This window comes from Akebia trifoliata, chromosome 2 (genome assembly GCF_017979445.1).
Source record: "Akebia trifoliata isolate Shusen 1 chromosome 2, ASM1797944v1, whole genome shotgun sequence".
Lineage (NCBI taxonomy): Eukaryota > Viridiplantae > Streptophyta > Magnoliopsida > Ranunculales > Lardizabalaceae > Akebia > Akebia trifoliata.
In genome coordinates this window covers 15672256-15693746 of record NC_141376.1, presented here as the reverse complement: position 1 = coordinate 15693746, position 21491 = coordinate 15672256, and the positions used below count along the sequence as shown (strand labels likewise).

At 35.5% G+C, this 21491-nt stretch overlaps 1 protein-coding gene across 5 annotated transcripts in view; it reads right to left on the bottom strand.

The window, feature by feature from the left end:
- Positions 1–3832: 3832 nt before the first annotated feature.
- LOC147409768 (serine/threonine-protein kinase STY17-like) overlaps positions 3833–21491 on the bottom strand; it is a 47691-nt gene continuing 30032 nt past the window's right edge. For 3 of the 5 annotated variants that reach the window (XM_086431830.1, XM_086431827.1, XM_086431826.1), the window contains 5 exons: positions 9782–9957; positions 6581–6676; positions 6240–6320; positions 6074–6124; positions 3833–4297 (listed from right to left, as the gene is read on the bottom strand). In XM_086431830.1, the coding sequence (XP_086287956.1) occupies positions 4139–4297; positions 6074–6124; positions 6240–6320; positions 6581–6676; positions 9782–9957 (563 nt within the window). In that variant the 3' untranslated portion in view covers positions 3833–4138. The other 2 variants (XM_086431829.1, XM_086431828.1) reach the window with 2 other exon arrangements.

Sequence of the window (21491 nt, the reverse complement as noted above, 5' to 3'; positions counted from 1 at the left end):
TATATATATGAAATCTTCCACAAATAATTGATTGCAACAAATAGATCATAATGGAAAATCAAGAAAGTCTTAACCTGTGGCTCTGATACCACATGTAAAATTTTAAATTCATCAATCAATATATTCTATGATCTTGACTATCATGATTTTCACATACAAATTTAAATAACATATATGATTTTATAAAGATAAACAACATACCTGAATCCATAGCAATTTCTTTGTTAATTGTTGATCTGAAAATATGGATTTCTTCAGGCAATGAGTTTCTCTCTCTTGACCCTTTCTCTTAAAAGAAAAAAATGCATTTTACTCACTGATGATGGAAAATAGTATGCTCTGATACCACATGTAAAATTTTAAATTCATCAATCAATATATTCTATGATCTTGACTATCATGATTTTCACATACAAATTTAAATAACATATATGATTTTATAAAGATAAACAACATACCTGAATCCATAGCAATTTCTTTGTTAATTGTTGATCTGAAAATATGGATTTCTTCAGGCAATGAGTTTCTCTCTCTTGACCCTTTCTCTTAAAAGAAAAAAATGCATTTTACTCACTGATGATAGAAAATAGTATGATGCCTCTTAAAATGGGTAGAGAGAGGACCCATTTCCTTTAGTAACTGCTGAGTAGTTTTTGTAACTGCCCCTCCACTTCCCATCAAAGTTAGAAGTTAATAGATAGAGGAAAACTACTTCTCTAAATGTTAGTAACCACTACTCTAGAGATTAGATCAGTAACTTCCTTTTATTAAAGACTAAAAGTGTCATGTGGGACAGAAAAAATATCTAACACGACAATCCTTGAATAACCTACTTAGTAAAGCGACTTATTCAAGGTTTGAGGCGGATTACAAAAAAACATTGAATGAGATTAAGCTCATCTCAATTAAGGCCTATGATTGGGTGATAACATAATCACCTGAATGTTGGGAGAATTGCAAGTTCCCGGCTAAGCGTTATGACTTGTTTACATCCAATTATGCAGAATCATGCAACAAATGGATTATAGAAGCACACGATATGCCAATTTTAGGATTTATTAATAAGATTAGGACAAAAATGATGGATTTGATTAATAGATGCCATGAAGACCAATGCAGTTCTACAGTTGGTCCTTTAGTAGATTTGAAAATAAAGAAAAATACATGGAGCGAGAGTTTGGAGGTTTGTCAAGCATCACAATTTGAGGTATGTGGAGGATCAGTATATCATTATGTGAATCTACAAGACATGACATGCTCATGTTACAATTGGATGTTTACCGGTGTTCTGTGCATACATGCATGTGCTGTATTTTTGAAATTACATTGTTCAGTTTATCCTTATGTCGATAATAGTTATAAAAGGCATACACAATATATGATTTATTCACATCACATACGATCTGTGTGGACACATTAGAGACTGACATACAACCTTCACGTACTCATCGTCCACCAGGTAGACCGAAGAAGAGACATATTAAGTCACAAGAAGTTGAAAAAAGGTCAATACATTGCAGTTGCTATCATGAAGAAGGGCATAATCGTCTTACATGCCAAGCTTCAATTTAAACATCCATATAAATAGGTTTTTAGCTATGACATTCTTCTTATTTTGAAGTCTAATTTCTTTTGAAGAACTATATTTTTGTGATGCATCATTTTAATTTTGTAGGATTTTTTTAATATTTGCTATTTTTTATATGACTCTTTTTAATCTTGTTAATGTAAGATTTTTCTAATAGTCATTATTTTTTATAAGGTTCTTTTTAACCCTTAAAATTGATTTGAATATTGTTGGCCCAAGTTCTTGATTTGGTCATTTTAAGTCCATGATTGAGAATAAGTAAAAGTAGGGGTGCCATAAGAAGCTTTTTTTTCTTTTTTTGCTAGATTTATTTTGGGGATTAGGATTTTATAAGCCTAACAATTACTAAAATTGTTTGTTTGATGTTATATTGGTTGGTAATGTTGAGACAAATCTTAGCAATGTTTGAAGTGTAGGATTAAAACATGAGATAATGATTTGCAATTGCATAACCAATAGAATGAGTTGGATTTGTAATTGTTGATTAATAGTATAAAATCTTACTTTAAAAAAGAATAAATTATCAAAACGGTAGACTTTTTGAAATTATTTACCAAAACGGTACACTGTACAAAATATTTTCGAAAATGGTAAAGTTACCCTTTTCGGAAATAAAATTTTTGGAAAATATTTACCAAAACGGTAAAAACAGTAAAAACATTAAATTATGTACCGAAAATGCCCTTTTTTATTTAAGTGTGGATTTACACTAATAACCCTCACAAGAACCTAAAATCCAAAAAAGTTTTTGAGAAAAAGCTGAACTTCATCTTCTTCACCTCTAAAATCCAAAAAAAATTGCAAAAATACGTAGGAACCTTAACGTCGTTCATGAAGCTGTGGTCGTCGTTCGTCCCATATGAGTACGGTTTCAGGGTCATACTGTTCACCTTCTGTTTGATTATAGTCTATGGTTATCGAGCGGGGAACCGGGTGAGAACTGCCATGGATCGGTTATACTCAATTGCCATGGGAGGGTTTGTAGCTGTTCTAGTGAACATTCTTATTTATCCTATATGGGCTGGGGAACAGCTTCACAAGGAACTAGTTAACAACTTTAACTCAGTAGCTGATGCTCTTGAAGGTTAGCCATCTATGAGTACTGTTTCACCATTTATGTGAAGATCCTATATTCCTGGAGTTGAGTTGCAATCCTACTCCCAGCCTCCCTTGGGCCAGTGGATTCAAGTAAGTGGGCTCGCAAGGATTTGCCACATAGCACCAAAGCAGAATAATGAAAGAGGACAAGAGGGCTGAATCGTAATTTCAGTTAAAATTCAAAAAAGGGTATTTTCGGAAATTGAATTTTTTTTTTTTTACTGTTTTTACCAATTTGGTAAAAAAAATTATTTCCGAAGACGGTAAATTTACTGTTTTCGGAATTAATTGCTATAGTGTATCGTTTTGTTAAATAATCAAAAAGTTGTGCATGTTTTGGTAAATCTGCCTTAAGAAAAATGGGTCAAGCAATAAAACTTGATTGTATCAACATTTAAAAGTTGAAATGTGATAAATAATTTAAGAACAATGGCAGCTCTCTTCTTTTAATAGATTTTGAGAGAGGGGAAGAGAAACGTACAAAGTGTTAAAGGCATTTTCAGTAAATTATTAAATAATAAAGGATAAAAATAATAACATAATATAGATAAAAAGGGTATTTCTTGTAGTTTTGAATAAAAATTGTAACGGATGTTGCATAAAGTCTATAATAGAAAAATGTTTTCCAAAACAGGGTCTTTAAAAGTCCATTAAGGAATCTGTTGGTCCCTATTCTCCCAAGGATTTATGACTCTGTAAATCCCGAGGCAAATGATCTATGATTCTGTGATGGGGGCGTCAGAAAATCATTATTCATAAAATAATAACACCACTTAAGGTGGGCATAACGGTCATTACATCTATAAGAGGTGAATGACGAGATCAATCAGGTTTTGCTGCCCATCACCGGGTTTTAAAACTTGTGATATAGGTCCTCCATTAGAGACTATAAAAAATGGACTAAAAATACCCTTATCATCGACTTGGACTTGTAGTTGAAATATTCTTAGAACACATTTTTATCGTTCTCATTTTGATTTATGATTCTGTTAATTATGGACCCAAACGGGAGCACAGCCGTGCTTCGTTTGTGGAAAAAACATGAACACCTCCATAGACAACAAAGAAAAATTGTTAAGGCACCAAATATTCATATTAAGTAGGTGTTTTATATACTATAAAATGCAAAAGAAAGTAATGCTGGTGTTGAATCTAAAACCTTTTTATATTTCTGTGGGAATATGAAAATCACGTTACACAATGAAATGTTACAAAGTGGTGAACATAAAGCAGTCAGTGAATCTGAAAATAACATTGCAGATTGTTTTCCCTCCATATTCTGTGACCTCTATCAACTCTGGGACAAACCCACCTTGTCGAAAAAGTTAAAAAAGAAAAAAAGAAAAATACAACACCGCACTCAAGATAACACAAGTGTACGCCGCTCAAAATATTATATGGACCCATTTAGACAATAGCTGCACAAATGGAATTCACAACATTAAACGAGAATCAAGAAACTGATTCTACCTGAATGTCTTGAAGTAATTCTTCAAGTTCAATAATTATATCCGAGAAGGAAGGCCGATCACTGGGATCTGCTTGCCAACATCTCTGCATCAAGTCCAACAACCTAGGGTGTGCATTCTCTGGAACAGTCGGTCTCAACCCCTGGCATAGAACATGTATTTGTGAAATTTTGACATAAAAATATATATTTTTTCATTCATAGGTATGTGTCTCTGTTAGGATAGGGGTGCTCAGCACAGCCAATTTTCAGAAAATATAGCAATAGAAATATCAAAGCAAAGCATTAGCATCCTGTTTTGTTTCGGTTTTTATTTTGCATACCAACAAGAAGTTTAATTCAACATGGTGATATTTCAGAAAGTTATAAAGATGTATTAAACCTTCATAATAGTGAACAACATGGAGTCCGACAAGACAGGTCAGTTCCCTTGAGATTATTGCACAATTTGACCACACTTCGCACTGGATTCATTGACCAAGTCATTCACAAGATAACCTGAGTGAACCCCAACGAATTTGACATTTCAAAATTACTTGACCTCCTACCAGATTTGAATTGAAAACAGTTTTGAACAATCGGGACCCTAAGCAAGGCTTTAATCCTTGTTTCTTAAGACCTATCCCTGATTCCCTGTATATTTCGTGCACCAATGAAAAATTATTACACATATTCACTTCATCACAAACTACTCTAAAAGAAATATATATTATTGGTGTGTGGTTAGAATCCAGTGAACGGCTACGATGAATCCAACCGCACTGATCTGAAGTCGTTCCTAGCACCTCCCTCCTCGCTGTGGCGTGGTACCTGTCAAAATTACTCCGACGCTTAAGTTAGAGAAGCAGAGGAATAATCCTTCTTACTAGTTAGATTTGAATCTCCCCGAAAAGATCCCTCTCAATAGTGCTTACTATGCTATTTATCCCCCCTAACTGCCCATAGGGTTTCCTCCTCTATAGGCTGTAATCATGGGATTTCTACCGACTCTGCAAAGTTATTTACCTAATCGAGATCTTCTGAATTGATTGTACTTACCTGCAGAGATCTCTTCCGGGATCTCCAGGATTGACGTGCACGCAACAGTTCTACGATTTTCCCATGACCTGGCCTACCCTACTTGGCAAGCCTAGTCTGACTTATTGCTATGCTGCCCTGCCAGCCAGGCTAGGGAGGTCCCTGCTCTGACCTGCCTTGCCTGTAGGGTTGCGCCCTGTATATTGTTCTGCGCCTGGTACCACTTAGTCGATTTGGACACGTGTACGGTTGAGATTAACACACAATTATTTCCCTCTACAATTGGAAAACAATTATAATTTATTTATTTCCATACAGTTTGAAAGTACTAAACCATTTTTGGAGGTCACAAACACTGGAACATCAGAAAACTTCACTCATATTTTCAGTCATGAAGAGTTTACAAAGCAACTCTTGATATTAATTTGGGACTCACTTTGCCAGCCTAACCAGTAATAATTAAAGGGCCTATCTTATAACCCATTATTTGCCATCTAATGGAGTCAAATAGCAACTATTAGCTGCCTAACCAGTAGTACTCCGATCCCACTTTCTTGTTTGGCGCATTCTCCTGTCTAAACAGCTAAGCCAATCAGAGGGTACAAGTTCCCCTAAGCTACCTGAGATAAGCTACTTGTTTTCTACCAACAGCATTCCTGTTCTATTGATTGCCAGTACCAAAGAAAGTAGCCTGGCTTTAATGATATCCATAATGATGACAATGATGGGGGTGGTCAATGTCAGTACAGATTCTTTCATATGAAGACAGCCCATTTCAAAGTTTAAACTTTAAAGGGGAGATTTTGAACAAAGCAAGTAGTAGAGACAAAGATCATTTCATGATGCAATAATTTTTAATTATGCAATGTGAACAGTATAATTTGGCTGGAAAAACCACAAACCTGTCTCACTCCTAGGGCAGCCTGTAAAGGAGTCATTGTATCGTATGGGATCTGCAGTGCAAATGATATAGCTAAAGAAGATTTCGTTCACAAGGATAGTAATCTCTGTTCCAAACTTAATTGATCACTAAATTGTATTTTAAGATCTTGAACCAACTTAGAGTACCTTGGCTGTTGTGAGCTCCCATAGTACTATAGCAAAACTGAACACATCTGCTCTCTGATCATATGGTTGATGATTTATAACCTTGTGCCAGATGAAAAAAGCTTCATGAGAAAATTAATGATAAATTCATAATCAATATAAACCGCAATATAGGGATTGACATTTAGAAAAATATCGTATTGAGAACTGAGGAGGAATAAGTCAAAGCAGCAGAAGGAATTAGTTTGGATGAATTGAACGTCACTAGGATTCCGAATTTCAAAACATATGCATAAACTCCAAAGCTTAGTATAATAAGATAAATCAGTAAAAAAAACATTGCAAAATTAAAAGAGTAACACCTCAGGTGCCATCCATCTGTAAGTTCCGGTCTCTGCTGTCATTACACCATCTTGACTTTGAAAACGGGCTACACCAAAATCTGCCACCTTTACAACCTTGAGAAAAAAAAAAAAAAAATACAATTTGTACTTGTTGGGAAACCAGAAATACCTTCAGTTTCTATCAACAATAAGAAGTTCCACACACGAATACTGGACGCATGCACATGTGCACACAAAAATTCCCTAAATAACAAAAAATTTACTTCTACTATAGCCTTTTTCTTGATATTAGAGAAAAACATGATGACCCTTCACCATATTCTAGTGGCCTGTGTGACAGTTATGGGTATTAGAATCTGACACATGTAGCTAGTGCAGGACTCGCCAACATTGTGTGCTCAGCATTATGTATATTTATGGTAACGCTTTCATTAATAACACTATCTATTTTTACACCATCACCTCTTTTATTGGAGAAAAACAAATTATGATGCTCACTGATATAACAAGATTTTGTGTTGTGATATATAATTCAGAGTGCACCTACCCTACACCAAGAAAAAAAATGCCTGGAATGGAATGCTTACAGGATCTCAGCTGATTGCTTGTTTTTATTCTATAATCTTCTATTTCCAGAATTATCAATGTGCTTCAAAAGGATCAGAGAATTCAAATTTTGGAATTATATATTAAAGGCCATAAGCCATGGTTTTCCTCATGCCACACCTTAATCAAAGGCTGACTCCACTATTCCCACTCCTACAAACAAGATGCCACACCCTTCCTCTTGATCCCCTACACAGGAGAGGCTTACACTGATACCAGTTAAAGCACACATACTCCACTTTCCTTACACGTCATCCTCCTTAATATCTTACTAGTTATCATCATCAAAGCCTTATCCGAAACATTTTGGGATGGCTAAAGAAAGCATGTTCCTCTATTAAATTCTGTCCAGAGCCATGTCTTTTGTTATTGTAAATGTGTTCACATCAACTTTCAATATCTCAATCCACGTTGTTTTAGGCCACCCTCTCAATCTTTTAGAACCTTCAACTTATAAATTCCTTCCATCTAGATTTGAAATTGACCTTTGTACGCTCTGGTTGGTCCACCTCATTATTATTTGCCAAAAACCTGCTGCTATGGCCCACCCACCGCCCCATCAACATCTTCTCTTCCCTTTCACCTCCTTGGCTAGCTTTCCAGACCTGGATATAAATTTCATCAATAACCTTGATTAGAAGAAGGAACCATGTCCACAATCCAAAAAGATAATCCATCGATGGATTCTTGTTATACCTCCAAACAGGATCTTCCGCCAAGCATCCCACAAGCATTTAAGGTAGAGTGTTTCCAGGTCTAAATCTCAAGCAACCCATTGCATATTTTGCCTCAGGATTAAAATTCTTAGCATCTGTAAAATGATTGGCTTATTTTCCAAGTTTAAATAAAAATAGCTATGCCATGTCTAAATGAAGGGAGAATAGTTAGATCAGTTAGAAACAAAGGTTGGTAGCACGTTCATTTTCTGACCAGCAGAAAACAAGGTCAGATGCATCACACAATGGCCTACTATACCCCCCAAGAGACCATCTCTACACGTATATTGTGTTAACTGTGGAACCCATCCCAAAGCTTTACCACCTAAAAAAATATCCCTAATCCTCTCATGTTCATTCTTTACTATCTTACTGGACCTTCCTCTATGAAGCTTTTCCGAATTTGGCTTTCGTAATCTCTCAGGAAGAAATTGTGCAGGACAAGTATGACATATTTCAACCATAATCTTCTAGCCTTTGTTAAGATAATTATCCTATTATTGGGATCTGAGAGAAACTCTCCATCAGTTTAAAAAAGTCCCTCTATTACTTGTTTTCGCTTCGGCAATTAAAGACTCCTTTTACCATATTGATGCATAGTAAAAAGAGATTTTCCAAGAGCCTTCTTTTTTACAAGGTTAATTACCCTAATGAAGGGTTTTTATTATCTTTGACATGTGAGTTGCAATGTTAGAATGTTGTTGAGATCTTGCATACTGATTGTTAGTTCCAATCACCATGCTCTATGCTTTTTTCATTCATTAGATATACGTACTTTGTGAGATTAATGACACAGTATTGGCATGTTTAGGTAAAACAAAGTATGTAGAACATAAATAAAAAACAAGCTGAATCTGGGAACAGATCTAATTGAGTATGCCTTCATTAGTGATTGTATCTTGATCAGAAAATTGAATTGGATTTCAGAAACCAATAAAATAGAGATAGTCTCCATGCTGTTCCTATGTACATATTAATGCTCTTGCGTAATAAATACTTTACATGGTGGTTAGTACCCAACTACTTCTGATACAAGAAGCAGAACCAAGGATTCTGAGATAGATGAGTGGAAAAATAGGAAAGATATTGGAAATGAGTGCATTCAGGTAAATATAGTAATCCAATAGCTGATAAATTAATTAAGGGAAAGTCAACTAAGATGGAAAGAAATAGCCGCACATTTTCTGGGAAGGAGCACTCTTTCAATCATTCCAGTGCATTAATGATAACATTTAGGCTTTTCGTTTTGTTTGTGCAAAGAACCTTTACAGAACTCAGGGATTTCATCTTTCAGTAATTTATATTCAGGTGGAAGCTCGTGCATAGGGATGGATTGTAAAGTGGTTGTTTGTCTGTGTTGATTTGTTTTCCTTTCTGCTGTTTCGTTCTTTGCTTCAAATTTGGTAGGTCTCCTTGGTGTACTATGCTCCTATTTTTTTGTCTAATAAAATCTTATTCTTTAATATATATATGCAACAACAGCCAATTATATCCCCATGCATGTTGAAGGTTCTCAAAGAATGATAGGAAGACCAAAAGAACATATATTGATGTAGTGAGAGCAAATGAACAAAACATATGATTTTACAGAGTTGAATGGAAGAACAAGAGATATGAACACCACTAGAATGAAACGAAGATAAAACTTTTAGACAGAATTGAATGAAGGAACAAGATTCATTCCGCTGACTTCAAATTTTTGGGATAAGATTTTGGTGACGAACTTCTCTCAAGTTACAGAATATCTAAAACAATTCCACTATGCAGTATGCAGAATGTTTCTTACAGAAATATCAACTTCCCAAGCAATTGGAAACAAATAACATAATGAGTAAACATATAAAAGGCAAGCATGTTGCAGTTCAAGTTAATCATTAAATTAACAAATGCTACATACGTTTTCAGTGTCCATGAGTAGATTGGCTGTTTTCAGGTCCCTATGAATTATATCGTTTAGATGTAGATACTCCATTCCTTTGCAGACATCAATTGCAAACTTCAGCAACAGAGGAAGTTCCAAGATGTTATGATGCTTATGCAAAAAATCATAGAGACTTCCACCAGGCATATACTCTGCAAACAAGAATATTAAACCATAATCTGAAAAGGTGATAAACATGATCCATGCACTGGAAGGAACGAAAAAAAAATCACTATCAAGTGATTTAAACTAAGAGTTAACACACAACATCTCACAGTGGAGATACCTAATGTTGAACAAATCATATTTTATTTCTTTAGGTGCACAGAGCATAAAATTGGGATGTTATCTGGAGGAAAAGAAAAAGAAAACGAGAGGAACACTTCTTTTATATTATAGACAAAAATGCTAATAATCCTCTACCAACTTAATTATCAAAATAAACCCAGATATCATTCGTTCATCCAAATTGTGAAGTCACTACAAAAGCAACAACATGCAGTTTTTTTAATTTTATTTTTATAAATATAAACTTTATTGAGAAAAAGAGAAAGATAAAAAAGGGCGGTAAAGGTGACCAACCAAAAACTAAGTACCATACAACAAATCCCATCTAAAAACAAAATCTTCAAATAACACCCCTCAGAGTTTATCTTAGTCCAAAAAAATAGCAACCCAAGAGTGGAAATTAAAACCTCATGGCCAATGTTGTCAAAAACGATCGCATATGCGAAATCTGAGGAGTAAATCGCATATACCATGGTGATATTAGCGAAAATATAGAGGCTGCAATGTATGCGATGGCACAGAAAAAATACACGATCGCATATAGCATATGCATCCAACGACTAAAAAAATAGCCGTTGGACAGCAACTTAATTTTTTAAATAATTTTTTGTCTTCTTATTTGCTTCTAAATACTTCTCTTACACCATCATTTATTCTACTTCAAATACAACTTCCATTGAGCATTCAACAAGTCTAAGCATCAAAACAATTAAGATTATTCAAGAAGAAAGATTAAAAATTTACACTCTCCAATCCATTTTTCCTCTCTCTATTCTCTATTTCTCTAGAAATCTCTATTCTAGTCTCTACAGTCTTTTTCTTATTCTTCCAAATCCAAGAAGATTCAAGAGCAAGCAAGACTCCAAGTTTCAAGACTCAAGAATCAATAAGCTTGAAGCCTTGGACTTGAGATATTTATAAAATTATTTTACTTAATTACTTTTTTATTTGACATTTGAAGAACATGGTTTCTTCATCAGCCAACTCCTCCCTAAGGCCCAAATCTAATGATCCGGATTGAAAATACGGTCATTACAGTAGTGCCACCGAAAAAAAATCAAATGGAGTGTGGCAACATAATCCACGAAGGAATCGCACGCCACAAGCAACAAGCAACACCTTGCTCACATGTCAGGGAGTTAAATGTTATGACATGTCCAAAAGTTAGTCTCGAAATCAAATGGAAAATAATGGAATATTTAGAAAAGACCTCTAGGAAAAAACGAGATGATGCCACCATATTAGAAAATTACATAGAGGGTGGAGGTAGTGGTTGGATTTGTGAGGATGATGATAATGACATATGTACATGATACCCCCTACGATCGCATCAACCGGACGTTTTAGACCACCTATTGCACCATCAAGAAGAGCATCTAAAAGAGCTCATAGAGATACACTAACTAGATGGTGTAGGCCACATCTCAAAGATGTGGTTACCCAAAGAGAAAAGGGAAAAGGTCCTGCACAAACCACAATTGAGAGCCATGTAAAGTATAGAAAAATAGTATCCAATACATAGCAAAATGGCTTTACCAAGCAGGTATTGCCTTTAATACTGTTAAATTGAAAAGTTTTAAGGTCATGATTGAGGCAATTAGACAATTTGAACCGGGACTTAAGGCACTATCTAATCATGAAATTAGAGAATCGTGTCTAAAGGAAAAAAGTAGAGTCCACTCAAGATTTCCTCAATGAATATCGAGAGAAATGGAAGACCTATGCGTGTACTCAAATGGCCGATGGATGGATTGATAGATCTAGCCGAACATTAATTAACTTTTTAGTTAATTGATCGACTGAAATAATATTTCTTAAATTTGTCGATGCATTGGCCTATTCCCACATGGCTGGATATCTTTATAAATTACTATATAGTGTAATTGATGAAATCAGAGAAGAAAATGTTGTCCAAATGGTCTCGGACAATGCAAGTGCATATGTGGTTGTGTGTCGCTTGTTAATGGACAAGAGACCTCGTTTGTATTGGTCGCCTTGTGCGGTACGTTGTATTAATCTTATTTTAAAAGAGATTGATAAGTTACATATTAAAATTGTTAAGAGCTAGAAAAATTATTGTTTTCATGTATAAGCAAGCTTTATTGTTGTAAAGAATGAGAAAAAATATTGGTGAAAACTTACTTAGACCGGCTATTACCCGATTTGCAACGACTTTTTTGACACTACAAACCTTATATGGAAAGAAAAAGTGAACTTAGAAGCTTTGTAGTGTCAGTCAACTGGAATAATGGGCCTTGGTAAAAAAATAATGAAAGAAAAATAATTGTTCAAATAATTCTTTCTCAAAAATTTTGGATTGTAGTAAGGCCTTAACAAATTCCGGACCACTAATTACTATTATAAGATTGGTGGATGGTGATGAAAAAACACCAATGGTTTACATTTATGATTATATGGAAAAAACTAAATTAAAAATAATAGAAAATCATGCATTTAAAAAAGGAGTTATAAGCCTGTAATTGACATTATAAACAAGAGATAGGGGAACCAAATGTCATCTGCCTTGTATTCGACTATGTAAATTCTCAATTCAGCCGTGTACTTTCAAGCCATTGACCGTGATGAAGTAGATTCAACATGCATGATTGGGTTCCTTGATGTTTTAGAAAGAATGATTTCAACTAGAGATGAATAAGACAAGATATCATTGCAATTAGACCGATACAAGAATAGTGAAAGAATCTTCGGGAGAAAGATCGTCATTAGACATAGAACAACAAAAACTCCAAGTAAGAATAATATTAAATATTTAATGGTTTATTTAGATTCATTCAAGTCATCAAGTGTTCAAATTCAAATTACTAAAATATTTTTTAATTAAATATGATAGTTGATTGGTGGGCACAATATGGAGTGGATCCAATTTAAAAGTATCCAGGTTTGAAGAAATTGGCCATACGAATTCTTGGCCTAACATGTTCTGCATCCAGATGCGAGCGCAACTGAAGTACATTTGAGATGGTAAATTTTATTTTGATATATATTTTGAATTTTGAATTTTGAATTTTGAATTTTGAATTTTAAATTTTAAATTCTTAATTCTTACTTTATTTTCTTAATTTACCAAATAAAAACATTTTAATTGATGCGTGTTTATTTGAATTGAGATGGTAAGGGCGACTAGATTTGCTTCCTAGGTCACTCTTCATAAAAGTGTCTATATTTAACTGTTGAACACATGCTAGGGTGGTTGGTACGTGCGGCCTACCAAAGCAAAAATAAATAAAGAAAAGAAATAATAGATTTACACCAAGAAGAGGAATCGAATTGAGCATAAAAAGCTCAATGACTTGGTCTTCGTGCAATACAATCAATAATTACGCAAAAGATTCTTACAGAGTATTATTGGTATGTATAGGACGTGTGGGGGCAAACTGATCTTTTCTAGTTCCACACGTCCCACTTAGTGTAGCCCTAATTCTCTTATATAAATACAAGAGAGGAGGCTCATAGAATTTGATTTTCTATTGAGTCTCTCTCATTGCTCCTCTAAATCTCTCTTTATCTTCTAAACAATAACATGGTACCAGAGTAAGGTTTAGGTATTGAAATTTGAGAACCTGCTCTTCTCTTCCTATTTTTTTTTTTTTCTTCTTCTTCTTTGATCTAGTTGATATTAAAATCTTAGGCTTCTGATTACAACCTAGGATTTTAATCTTTTAGTTGGTGAATACTTACGATATGTAAGTATGTTTGAAGTTGGTATTTTGTAATTTGGTGGTGTGTTTTTCCGTAGAAGATTCAGATCTAATTTTCGAATATCCGTGATTTATCAAAAAAAAAAAGCAGGGAGGGGGGGCTTTTGTCATCTATGATTTGATCTATAAGTATATAGATCATATTCGATTAGATTTGGTTCTGCTATATAAAAAAAAATATATCTGATTGGTATTTCAGATCTGGTTTATTTGGTGCGACCTGTTTACTGTGGAGTGATTTCTAATAGAGATGAAGTCCAACGTTCTATCTCCTCCCGAGTTTTTTAATCTTCAGATGACCTCAATCAAATTAAATGGAGATAATTTTATTCCTTGGTCGAAATTTGTTGAGGTGTTCCTTACTGCCAAGGGAAAGTTGAAGTATCTGAAAGATAATCCTCCTAAGATTGGCGATCCTCACTAATTTGAGTCGATTTAGGAAAATGCTCAGATTATGATGTGGTTGTCGAATTGTATGGATTCCACCATTGGTGTCAACTTGATGTTCCTATCTTCTGCCAAGGAGATTTGGATTCAGGTTGGCATGATGTATTTTGGAGCGAATAATATTTCTCGGATTTATAAGTTGCCTGAAGATTCTCTTCCGTTCAACAAGGTGACAAAAGATTGCCAGCATATTACTCTCACCTTCAAAATATACGAAACAAGCTCAATATACATCAACCCCTTACTACTGATTTGGCCGTACTACGTCGATAGCGGAAAGAGATGGATGTTGTTTGTTTTTTTCTAGTTTAAAATATGAGTATGATTCTGTTAAATCTTAGATTTTGACCAATAAATAGTTGCCTTCACTTACTGAAGTTTTTTCTCACCTTTAGAGAGCTTTTGTTCGTGGTTCTGGTGCTGCATCATTGGTGTCTGAATCTAACCGATCAACATTGACTATTTCTAGAAGTACAGATCGTGGTCGTGGCCATATTATTAGCCGTAGTGGTGGTGGTGGTTGTGGGTATCGTGGTGGAGACCGTGGAGGGAGTCGTAATTCTAGTGGGGGTCGTGGTGCACCAGGAATGTACCCATTGTGGACTTGATGGTCACTCTGTGAATTTCTGTTGGAATTTACATGGTCAGTCCACAAACTGGGCCAATCAGGTTATTTTTAATGACATTAATGGTGGTGGTTCTGTTAATCCTCTTCATCAAGTGGCTTCCCATGCAGATATGGTTAATATCTCTCGTGATGAGTATTCCAAATTACTTTATCCTCCTCAACCTGGTGCCTCATCCTCCAACACTACTTTTACTCACTCAGGTATATCCTGTCTTGCTTCATCTTCATCCCCTTGGGTCATTGATTCATGGGCATCAGATCACATGACTGGGTCATTAAGTATGTTTTCATCCATTCAAAATTCTTCCTCTTTGTCTCAGTTTGTCAAGCTTGCTAATGGTACTATTTCTAGGGTTTCTGGTATTGGAATTGTTGTTCCTTGTTCCACTATTTCTTTCTCTTTGGTTATATGTCCCTAAATTTCCTTTCGGTTTAATACCCATCAGTAAGTTAACTCAGTCTCTTCATTGTTCTGTGACGTTTTACCCCTCATATTGTATTTTTCTGGATCTAAAGACGAAGACGATTGGTAAGGGATATGAATCTAGAAGTCTTTATTATTTGGATGGTGGTAGAAGTTCACTTGCTCTTCATGCCACAATCACTCTGCTACAATGGCATTGTCAACTTGGTCATCCTTCACTCCACTTTTAAAAAAGATGGTTCTTACTTTGAGTCATATTTATATTTAGATTGAGTCATGTCAGTTAGCTAAACATCATCGTGTTTCTTATCCATCTAGGTTTATTATTAGAGTATCGAGTCAGTTTAATCTAGTTCATTCTAATATTTGAGGTCCTTATAGGATTGCTTCCCATTGTGGCTTTCGGTATTTTATTACCTTTGTAGATGATTTTTCAAGAATGACATAACTTTATTTAATGAAAGGTTGCTCTGATTTATTTTCTATTGTTAAATTGTTTCATACTAAAATTCAAACTCAGTTTGGTGTGCAAATCAAGTTGTTTTGTAATGATAATGCTAAAGAATACGATTCTGGACCTTTGAATGACTATTTTTCATCATTTGGTATTATTCATCAAATTTCTTGTACACTTACCCATCAACAAAATGGTGTTGCTGAACGTAAAAATCAACACCTTCTTGAAGTTGTACGTTCTCTGATGTTTTAGGTGCAAGTTCCCAAACTTTACTGGGGGGATGCGATTCTCACAACATGTTATTTGATTAATCGTATGCCTATGTCTGTTCTTGATGGTCAGTCTCCTCATTCAGTTTTGTTTCCTTCGAGTCCTTTATTTTCCTTACCTCCACGAACCTTTGGTTGTGTCTCGTTTGTTCATCAGTCATCTCCTGATTTTGATAAGTTTGATTCACATTCGATGAAGTGTATTTTTAGATTACTCTCGTATCCAAAAAGATTATCTTTGCTATGATTCTTTAGCCCATCGTGTTTATGTCAATGTAGATGTTACAGTTTTTTATTCTGTATCATATTTTACAGATCCAATACAGTATGATGATCTATGTTTGTTTCCTTATCTCATCTATTTGCTTTGTATCGTGGTTTCGTTTATGCTCTTTCTTCTGTGTCTATTCCTAGTAGTGTACAAGATGTTTTGTTTCATTCAGGTTGGAGACAAGCTATGGAAGTTAAGATGGATGCTCTTCATCACAATGGTACTTGGGAGTTAGTGTCCTTACTTGCTGGTATGCACACTGTTGGTTGTCATTGGGTGTATGTGGTGAAGTATTTGCTTGATGGGACTGTTGAGCGGGTGAAGGCCCACCTTGTGGCCAAAAGCTATACTCAAACTTATGATGTGGACTACTCAAAAACTTTTACTCCTGTGGCAAAAATGACTTCTATTCGTATTGTCATCTCCCTTGCTGCCTACTTTCAATGGCCCTTATGTCAGCTGGATGTTAAAAATGCATTTTTGAATGGTGATTTGGAGGAGGATGTGTCCATGGAGCAACCTCTTGGTTTTATTGCTTAAGGCGAGTCTGACATGGTATGTAAGTTGAAAAAGGCCATTTATGGCCTAAAATAGTCTCCACGAGCTTGGTTTGGAAGATTCAGTGAGGTAGTAGTTCAATTTGGGTTAAAACAGTGTCAGACAGATCATTCTGTGTTTGTTCGCTTTAGTTCTTCAGGGACTATCATTCTGGTAGTTTACGTTAATGATATAATCATCACAGGTAATGACACTAATGGAATAGAGGAGCTGAAAGCCTTTCTTCAAACACAGTTTCAAATAAAGATCTTGGTAAGTTGCATTGTTTCTTAGGGATAAAAGTTGCGAGATCCCAGAAAGGTATTAACCTATCTCAAAGAAAGTATATTCTTGATTTGCTTGATGAGACAAGTATGTTAGGAAGTAAACCTATGGGCACCCCAATGGATCCTAATTCAAAGTTGATAGTAGACAATGGAGAATTGTTTGATGATCCACGAAAATACAGAAGACTAGTTGGTAAACTCAATTATTTGACTATTACTCGTCTAGATATTTCTTTTGCAATAAGGGTAGTGAGTCAGTTTATGGAAACGCCAAGGGTTCCACATTGGGAAGTTATTGTTCAAATCTTTCGATTTCTTAAACGATCTCCAGGACGTGGTTTGTGGTATAAGTCCAAAAATCATTTGGACTTGGAGGGGTATTGTGATGCTGACTGGGCAAGTTCTCCATCTGATAAGAGGTCTACATTTGGGTATTGCACTTTCTTAGGAGGAAACTTGGTTTCCTGGAGAAGTAAGAAGCAAAATCTGGTTGCAAGGTCTAGCGTAGAGGCAGAATATAGAACAATGTCTCTTATGACATGTGAACTGACATGGGTTAAGAATTTTCCCGAAGAATTGGGTGTTAAGATAGCTACTCCTATACGATTATATTATGATAATAAAGTTGCATTTTATATTGCTTCCAATTAAGTGTTTCATGAGCGAACAAAGCACATTGAGACAGATTGTCACTTTATCAAAGACAAGGTTTTATGTGGGGAAATTAGTACACCGTTCGTAAAGTCTGCAGGTCAGTTGGTAGATATGTTCACTAAGGCACTTAACTGTAGTCGTCTCAATCTTGTTTGCTCCAAGCTGGATTTACTTGATATTTATGCTCCAGCTTGAGGGGGAGTGTTATTTTTTTTTTTAGTTTCTTTTATTTTCTTTTCTTTAGTAGTTTATTTTCTGTAGTTTGTTTAGTTTATTTCCTTTAGTTTTTTGTTCCAAGTTGGACTTTCCAACTTAAAGGAGAGTATTATTGGTATGTATAGGACGTGTGGGGGCAAACTGATCTTTTCCAATTTCACACGTCCCACTTATTGCAGCCTTAATTCTCTTATAAATATAAGAGAGGAGGCTCATAGAATATGATTTTCTATTGAGTCTCTCTCATTGCTTCTCCTCTAAATCTCTCTTTATGTTCTAAATAATAACACAGAGGAAGGAGCAACTGGAGTTCTAAGACCCCATCTCCCTTGATAAGCTTAATGGAGATCATCCATGGATTTTTTATGCAATGGATGAGTCAGTGCTCGAATAAGAAAATCTCACTTGGTCGCAAGTTGAGGTAGCTACTTTTACACCGGTACCCGGGGAGGGCTCAAGTCAAAGAAGAAGAGGGGGCCGATCGAGTCAACAACTACTATATGAAGAAGATGAAATACAAGAAGAAGAAGATGAGGGTCAAGAGCCTTTGGATGTGGATGAAGTTTTGATGAGATCAGATGAAGATGAAACTGAAAAAGATGAAGATACGTTGAAGATGATGAAGTTTTGGTCTCCATGGATGTAATTTTTCAAGATTTTGTTCATTTCTTCTCCACAGGCAATCCTATATCTCTTATGGGAGAGAGTCATAGTAACAACATTATTAACAAAGAGAGGTTTCCTCCAATTCCTCTACATGTGCCTTTATCTTCTGATATGTCCCCCTTTGTTGATATTCCAGATATTATTGCTATTAATCATGATAGTTGTGTTGGAGGAAAGCGGGAGCTTAAAGTCCATAGCCGAAAACACTATCAATTGGAGAAAAAACCGAAGCTGATAAATCTCTAGGTCAAGTCGATTCCTTGGATCCAGGTAATTCCATGTCTCCTACTAGTGATTCTTCTTCTTTTGATAACCATTGTGTAGATGATTTTAACTTTCCTATTGACCTGGGGAAGAAACATGAGAGTGCACTCAATATCCCATTGCGAAGTATGTCTTGTATAAGGCTTTGTCCCTCTTATACAAGTCTTTTGTTACGTCATTATCGTCTGTGTCTATTCCTACCTCTGTTATAGATGGTCTGAAACATCCAAAATAAAGGGAAGCTATGGTTGAGGAAATGAGAGCCTTGGAAAAGAATGTTACGTGGGAACTAGTTGATTTATCAAGGGAAAAGGTACATGTGGGATGTAAGTGGGTATATACTGTGAAATGCAAGTCAGATGGTATAGTTGAGAGGTACAAGGCAAGATTAGTGCTAAAGGGTACACTCAGGCCTATGGTATCGACTACAAGGAGACCATTGCTCCTGTAGCAAAGTTAAACTCTGTAAGAGTGATACTATCTTTAGCAACAAATCAGGATTTGCCTTTATATCAGTTTGACGTGAAGAATGCATTCTTCCATGGAGATTTGAATGAGGAAGTGTATATGTTCCCTACACCAGGTTTTCGACTATCAGGAGAAGAAAAGAAAGTGTGTAGGTTATGAAATCTTTGTAGGGGCTGAAACAATCTCCTAGAGCATGGTTCGAAAAATTCAATGGGATAACGCAAAGTTTGGAGTATACACAAAGTCAAGTAGACCATAGTTTATTTATTAGACATGGATCACTACTATTCTTATTGTTTATGTAGATGATATTGTTGTGATAGGGAAAATGAAGAAGAAATTGAACAGTTGAAGAAGCACTAGGCTAGTGAGTTTGAAATCAAGGACTTGGGCACTTGTAGTACTTTCTGGGCAAAGAAGGGGCTAGATCTTGTAAGGGAATATACATTTTGCAAAGAAAATATGTGTTGGATCTTCATGAGACAGGGAAGTTGGGGGGCTAAACCAGTAGGTACTCCTATTGAGCTCCACCACAAGCTTGGTAATCAAAGTGGTGAGCATCTATAGGATATTGGTATGTTTCAACGCTTAGTTGGGCGTTTGATTTATCTTTCCTTCACTCGCCCAAATATTGCATATAGAATTAGCGTTATAAGTCAGTACATGCACTCTCTTTGCACTCAACATCTAGAAACTACATATTGTATTCTGAGATATCCCAAATCTTCTCCTAGAAGGAGTCTATTATTTAAGAAGAATGAGCACATGAGGGAAGAGTCTTTTACTGATGCAGACTAGGTAGGATTTCTAGATGATAGGAGGTCTACGTCAGGATATGTACATTTATAGGTGATAACCTAGTAACATGGAGAAGCAAGAAGCAACATGTAGTAGCCAAGTCAAGTGCAGAGGCAAAATTCATGTCTGTGGCTCATGGAATATGTGAAATGTTATGGCTAAGGACGCTTCTTCAAGAGCTTGGCCTTCTTGTGGAAGACCCAATGAGGTTGTATTGTGATAACAAAGCAGCTATCAGTATTGCTCATAATGCAGTTCAACATGATAAAACCAAACATATAAAAGTTTATCGACATTTCATTAGGGACAAAATTCTATCTAGGATCATATGCACGCCTTTTGTGAAGACAGAAGATCAACTTGCAGATATTCTCCCCAAAGGAGTTAGTGGTATTCAACTTCGTAACAGTGTAGGCAAGTTGAGCGTGGTAGACATTTATGCACCAACTTGAGGGGAAGTGTTGAAAGGATAGAATAGTCATTTTACTATTTTAATGTATATGCAAGTACTTTTATTAATTGTTTAGGGGTAGTTTTGTCCCTTTGATTAATTATATTATATATAAAAGTTTCTGGAGTCATAAGAACTCTCTTAATGATCTCCAGTTCTTCCTATTATTCTTGTCTACCTTTCTACTCTTCTTCCCCTTGACTTTTATCGATATAATCTCTTTTTGTCATAGTTTTCCACTATAAGGTTATACTTTCTTCTATATTGGACAAGACAATTTAGGTTTGGGTTTGTAAAGGTTCCTCTATAGTATGTTCACTATATACGGCAGGGCAATGGATTAGTCCACCATCAAGTATTTCCTATGAATATTTGTGGGGGTCACAAGATAATAACTAAATGTTTTTCTTTGTAATGGATATTAAGTTTGAACAAAATTCCTACAGTTGATATCTAGAAGATGATTGTTGGGATCTATCGTCCCATGGGCAAAGCTAGAGGTAAATCAATAGAGTATCGTCTCCTCCATTCTAGTGTGACTAGGGAAGTATAGGGCATGCTTTTCTACTTCTTTGGTTTGTGTTGGAAAATGAATAGTTGCTCTATGGATGCAACTCAGAGTTGGCATGCTTGTGCTTTTCTTCTAAAAGTCGGCTCTAGTGTCTGGATGGTCCTCGCTCTTCAAAGATTGTAAAGATCTTTGCTATGGTGAGTTTGTGTTCAAACTGGACACAAATGTAAATGTGGGAAGATAGCTTTTTGTCATATTGATCTCACAAGATCTTTTCGCATTTTTGGCTGGAACCCCTTTTAACACACACACACATCTTTACCTGTCAAAA